Below are 6,610 nucleotides of genomic sequence, written 5' to 3'. Positions count from 1 at the left end.
TGTTGGTCCCACTTGCGGTAATTTGAGATAATAAACCAGAAAATAAAGAATAAACTGGACACCGAGATTTACGTGGAAAACCCCTAAAAAGTATTAGGGTAAAAACCACGGGCAAGATGAAAAGAATTTCCACTATAATATTTTGTGGTGTACAACTCACTCACTGTGTTTCCAAAGAGAACACACTCTCTTAATATAGGAGAACAAAACACTTCACAAATATTATAGAACTAAGCACTCAAATGCTTATAAGATGAGAGAAAACTCGAAGATGGGATGATTTCAAAATGAAAGGGGAAGCTCTATTTATAGAGTCTCTGTAAGTGTGAAGACGCGTATAAAACGCGTCTTCTGAAAATTCCTCGAAATTTCCTTCTGTCACGTTTTTTCTATTTTCTTTGACTGGTCCCACCTATTAACTTCTTTGTCGACAATTTTCACAATGATCACTCAATATCTGTGTCGTCTGTAAAATATTTCTGAACGTTAACAATATTACAAGAGTAAGAGAAGAACAAATGTAAAAAATATAGCATAAAGGGTTCACTCAACACTGAATAAAACTTGCGAACCAAATCCCTCGAATGAACAAATATGAAGTGGAACGTCTAACTTCCTTTTTTCTTCTTGGCCTCCAAACTTGGACTTCACATTAATTGGCCACTCCACTCACAGAAATGGAGCTAGTGTCGACCTTCGGGGGGCCAGAATGCCGCCTGCCTCGGTCAGGTGAAGGTGGAAATGAGAGTCGTTTCTTCACAGATCCCTTCTCTGGAGTATTACCATTTTCCATTCCTAATGGACTTGGCAGCTTGGACTTTGCCTTCGCCGAATGAGTGGATGCCATGTAACTCGGGACTGGCATCGAGCTTCCCAAGCTTTCATCGTCTCGTACTGATGAACCAGCAATACTATGCCTCCTATTACGCTCGGATTGCAAGCTAATAATGCTTCTTGAATCATCTTCTTGACTTAAAGCACTCCCTCTTGGGCTTGTGGGTTTCAATTTTCTTGCTACCACTGAAGATGCAGCTGCTTTTGGAGGAGTGGGAGTTCCAGGTGACTGGTAGCTAGAAGGTGGCTTTTGGTAAATTGGTGAAGATGGATTTTCAGAGTTTATTAGGTGACGCGCAAAAGATTTTGTTATTTCTCCTTGACTAGTTCGTGGGATAGCACTTTTTGTCGATATGGAATCACTGTTACTATCTTTCCCTGTTGAACTTTGAGCTTCCCATGGCCGAGCAGCCATCCATCGTTCTAACCAGCTCCAACCCCAGTGAGGATTAGTTGGGTCCATGAAAAGTAAATTTGAAGATCTTGCTGACTTCTTCCACATTTGCTGCTTAGTTCACATGTTGACGAGTAAACAGAATTGTAAAATTTCTGATGCCATCAAACATTTACAAAAGTGTATACTTCATTTAAACGTTTCAAATGCATTATTTATAGTTTCTTCTTCACCTTGAAAAGGGTGTAGCTACGGGATTAGTTATACATGATCCTGGTGAAATTTTTTTATTCACAGCACTTCAACTTTTCTCTTAATTCGTGACCTACTCATTTGTAAAAAAAAAGTGTGGTACTATGTTTAAGACAATGTCTAAAACAAAGTAGGTCAAATAAACACATACACCAAAGCACAGGACACTGTATAAAATTGAATAGATCATATATCAAAATCTTTGTCAAAGAAAGGTTAAATTCCTGAAGTCACCGCGGGTGGATGGAGATAAAAGTGAGTACCTGATGAGTGTATGAATAAGCCAATGCTCTTTCTCGCCTCATAGCAGCTTCGTACTTGTGGAGCAAGCTTGCCTCAATTTGTTCTTTTGACTGTAGACTATGGTCCCATTCCTCTCCCATCTGTAGAAGCATCAATAAGTACGAAGCAAAACTATGATCGATACACCAAAGTTTTACATCATAATCGAATTGCGGCCAAGTTAAATTCTAGAATTCCTCATGAACACCCCCTAACCCCAAGCTAAATACAAGCATGAGAGGAAACACTCTTAAATACAAATGTTGAAAATAATATTAGTAAAATAAACTAACTTTCAGGCTCTCCAGTTCTTTAGCACGTTTCTGCAGGAGTTGTCTCTGCAGTGCCCGATTCTCTTCTAACATCCTGATCCGTCTTGATTGAATCTGAGATTGCACACGAGAAAGAGCTTGCATGCATTTCAGAGTGTTTGCTGTTTGACGATTCACAATCGGCCCATCAACAAGTGATTTCAGTCTGACTAGTCCTCTTAGAGCTCGCAATGCTCTCCCCGCCTAAATGTTAGCAACACCATTAAAAAAACTTGATCCTGACATCAACTAATTTAATAATTTTTCAATACGGAAATAAAGCAACACCAAATTTTCTGATTCAAGATTCTACAGCAAATATTTTGTATCCCTTCTATATTATCAAACTATACCAGGTAACCACGGAATGCTGTCTGAATTCTGATTGCCGCCACTTCCTCTTTGGATTTTCCGGCGAATCTATCCACAGCACAAGGTTGAGATATCTCAGGAGTTACTGGTGTGACAGTTACATCCTCGTCATCGGCTGCTGCGGTAACAACTGCTACAGCATAAGCATGTTTTGTAGGTTCATCCTCTGACTCCGCCAACTTCACATCTTCTAATGGCGGAAGAGGATGAGGATAAGATACTTCAACAGTCCCTGGATTTTGAAAATCTGAAACTGATGGCTTTTCTTTCCTAAACCATTTCTTCTTTGATTTATCCGCTCTCTGGATTAAAACCATAATAAAAATCAATAGAGTTGCCATTTATAAACCAGTCATCATACTATAAGCCAATCCAATTTGTTTTGAAATTAGGAACCTCAGCTTTTTTTCCTTCTGAATCTGGGCTGAGAACCTTCTTCACCGACGAAAACCAACTTTTCTTGCTTCCCATCTATTTATCATTCCTCAAGCACTACTCTCTGCAAACAGAACAAACAAACATACTAAAAAAGCTTTCAAACATCCCAAGTAGATCCAGCAGGGCTAGCAGTCAGTCCGCCCCCTCCACATAATTTTTTAGTCAGGTAAGATTTGGTCCATGGACTGTATATCTGAATTTTAAATAACCAGCAGCAGAACCAAAACTTTGCACTAGAAATTATTCCAAGATTTCATACTTCCCAAGCAGATTCAATCGTGTCTGAATGCTAATTCACAAGCAATGGCATCTATACTCGACAAACAGAACAAACAAACTAAAAGACAAATTATTCCAAGATTTCATACGTGGCAGACAGATTCAACCAGGCTAGCAAAGCCAATTGCCTACTCCATTAAAATTTTTAACTCCAAGATTTAGTCAAAGGACTACTACATATCAAAATTTTCAATATAATTGTCAAAGAGCAACAATTGCAGCCACAACAATCAAAACGTGGAGCTTTCACCTAATGTCCTATCTAAAATAGTGGAATTGCATTGTTACCTTCTAGCGTAACTTAAGGCATTGCTACCAAATTTGGTCCAACGAATTTTAACTCGGTGCTATATAGGGAAATGAATTGTCAAAGAGCAAAAATTTATCCAGTCCATACGCAGCCGCTTTGGTTGCCGTACAACGTAAATAATTGAGAGGCACCGACGAAAAAAAAACATGGCAATCACCAAATCCAATCATCTAAATACCAAGATATCTTTTAGTAGCAAATTTCATCATGTCCGGGTGTGAATGTGCAAGCATTGCCACCTGTTCATCAACAGTTTTCAACTTTGGTTCTCCCAAACACAATCACAACTCCTCACTCCACAGCTATAACTAAGAATCAAACAGGTGAATATTTCCCAAGAAAAAATCAGTCAATGCTCTTGAAAAAATAATGGGATTGATGAATTCCACACCAAGAAACTTTCTTTCGCATCAAAACTTCACGAAAATGAGATGGGAAATCACCTGAAACAGAAGTAGCCGCTCAGATCTCACGAAGTTATTCTTTCTTCACAGGAGAGTCAACAGAAGTCTCTGTCTTCCCGTACAAATATAGAAACCAAGAAAGATGGAAAAGCAGATCTGAGGAATGAAAGATCTTATGGAAGGAGAACTTCTTACAGATTCGATAGCATATGGGACCCACACTGGTAGGGAGCTGCTCTGTGGGACCCACCTAGTCTTCATCATCACATAACGGACAACATTGTACTTGATCCGTTAAACAAAGGAGTGTTCTTTTGGTCATAACTCACGCAAAAGTATATAAAATTATATACGTATTGAGAATTGATATTGACAAAAACTTGTGTGAGAAAATTTCACGGATCGTATTTTATAAGGTGGATCTCTTATTTGGGTCATCCATGAAAAATATTACTTTTTATACTAAGAGTATTATTTTTTATTGTGTCACAAGAGACCTGTTCTTGAAAATTATAATATAATTTTTTTTTATACTAATATCTATATAAATTTCGATACACCTTCTCAATTTTATGTCCATATATATATATTCAGGGACAAAATCAGGATTTCGCCATTGGGATGTCTAAATTCTTATGTGAAAAAAGTTAATAAAAAATCTATGGATGAAGATATTTTTTATATTGGTTATATTATGTCTATAACATAAATATACTTTTTTTAAACAAAATTATATTAATGAAAATAATAACAGATCCATTGTTGAAATAGTAGACTTGAGAGATAAATATCTATATAGAAGAAGAATTTAATTAGAATGTTATCCATACTGATTTTTTCTACATTTCATTGATTTAAATATTGATCAATTTATTCATTAGAAAAAAAAAAATTTTAATTAATAATATGCAGTTGTATTTTGAACAATTAAATATTCTTTGATAGACAATTAAGTTTTAATGGATTTACAAAATACTGGCCTAAGTCATTCCCTGCCGAGTGTAACTCTGCCGGACTTTCGAAGTGTAAATATTTGGCTAAGTATAAAAATCGACAAGCTGTCCTTATTCAGTAGGCAGAGATGTTCTCAAGTCTACTGGATTACTTATGTCTGTCGATTCCTGGTCAATAGCTCAGTCATCCAAGCCGATGTTTTTCCTCAAACACAACAAATCTACACTTTGAGTATTTTCAGAGATGTTTTATGAAAAAAGAAAAAGTACAGCAGCCGAGAGTGTCGGCTACGCGCACACTCATCGGATATACTATTTCTGGAAATTTGTCAATGACACGTGGAGCAAGATGTCATTTTTGGAAACGAGCATAATTTGAAGATTAAAGCCGTTTAAATCCGAATGTTTGAAAATCTTCTATAACATTTGAACAGAAGAAAGAACTCTCTGAAAAAATCATATTCAAGTTTTCAAGCTTACTCAAAATCATTTAAAGTTATCCAAGCCGAAGAGTTCAAGTTGAAAATTCTATCAAACACGATGCTCATTTGTTATATCTGATCAAAGCAAGGATCATTCGTGTGTGTGTTAGAATTCTTTCTGAATCATTTTTTAATTGTAAGAAGGAGTCCTTCTGCACAAATTATTTAAGTGTGATATGCTAGGAGTTTCGGTTGGCATAATATAGTAAGTTTAAGCGGAAGTGTGTATTTGCAAATTGCTTGTAATCATCAATGTCTTCTAGTGAATATTCTTATGAAAACAGAAGAAGTGGAAACATAAAAAGATTACATTACCTACGAACTTCCATAAACAATCTGCCGAGTTATTTTTTTATTGGTTTTCGTACTCCGTTGATTATTGTCGTAGCATATATTTGGTTCACTTTGATCACAAGTCTGTTTCCGCGCATTAACTTTACCTTGTTGACTTGTATCTGTGCCGAAGTTGAGATAAACAGATTGTGTTTTGCTGACCCAAGACAATCAAACCGAAAATTTTGTAAGGTGTTTATTAAAACCCCACCCTCTAAACACCTAGTCGATCCTAACAAGTGGTATCAGAGATAATTTTATTTCAATCTCTGAACCTTAATACTAAAATAGTCTCGTTCAACGAAATCTATATGATCTTCAAGGAAGAGTTTGATGAGTGAAAAATCAAAATGAAAGTACATCTTACTGCACAAGATGATGATAAGTGGTATGTCATTATTGATGGACCAGTCAAAATATATGAAGCCAACACAGCTATGGCCATCACTGAAGGTGCACCAAAAATGATTGGAAAACACAAAAGTGAATGGAATGCCGATGAAAAAAAAAAAAAACTTGGGCAATGCTGCCAAGGATATATTCTACAAGCCTGTTGATAAGAACACCTTTATCAAGATCAAGATATGTTCTTCAGCTAAAGAAGTATGGGAAAAGCTCACTCAGCTATGTGAAGAAAATGATCAAATAAAAGAAAATATGCTGAGCGTTGATATGAAAATTTTGAGAGTATGAAGATGAAACTTGGTGAATACATGAGTGATTTTGATGAGACGTTTGACAGCGTGGTGATTGAATTCAGCAGCCTTGGCAAGGATTATTCCAAGAAAGAAGTAGCACTCAAGATGAAAAGGGCTCTGCCGGGAGAGTGGGTTGTAAAGACAATTGTCATGAGAGAATAAAAAATTTAAACAAGTTAAGGTTGCATGACATGTTTACAAATTTGAAAGACTATGAGTTCGAACCGGAAACAAGAACAAGTGAAGAATAAACTTCCAAGGTTATTAA

The 6,610-nt window shown here is 36.4% G+C and overlaps 1 protein-coding gene across 2 annotated transcripts; it reads right to left on the bottom strand.

Annotated features, from left to right (window-relative positions):
- Window positions 1-438: 438 nt before the first annotated feature.
- LOC140973615 (protein IQ-DOMAIN 2-like) lies at window positions 439-4,156 on the bottom strand. 2 transcript variants are annotated; one of them, XM_073436563.1, is made up of 7 exons: window positions 3,916-4,156; window positions 3,451-3,780; window positions 2,842-2,944; window positions 2,427-2,747; window positions 2,056-2,277; window positions 1,744-1,863; window positions 439-1,339 (listed from the first exon to the last, which is right to left on the bottom strand). In XM_073436563.1, exons 3-7 carry the CDS (start codon window positions 2,914-2,916, stop codon window positions 653-655), a joined length of 1,425 nt encoding a protein of 474 aa, XP_073292664.1. In that variant the 5' UTR covers window positions 2,917-2,944; window positions 3,451-3,780; window positions 3,916-4,156; the 3' UTR covers window positions 439-652. The 2 variants fall into 2 exon arrangements, with proteins under 2 accessions (XP_073292664.1, XP_073292665.1); XM_073436564.1 differs by lacking the exon at window positions 3,451-3,780 and having other exon boundaries at window positions 2,842-2,942.
- Window positions 4,157-6,610: the final 2,454 nt, after the last annotated feature.

Source organism: Primulina huaijiensis, chromosome 3 (assembly GCF_012295235.1).
Source record: "Primulina huaijiensis isolate GDHJ02 chromosome 3, ASM1229523v2, whole genome shotgun sequence".
Lineage (NCBI taxonomy): Eukaryota > Viridiplantae > Streptophyta > Magnoliopsida > Lamiales > Gesneriaceae > Primulina > Primulina huaijiensis.
This window is presented reverse-complemented; position numbering and strand designations above follow the sequence as displayed.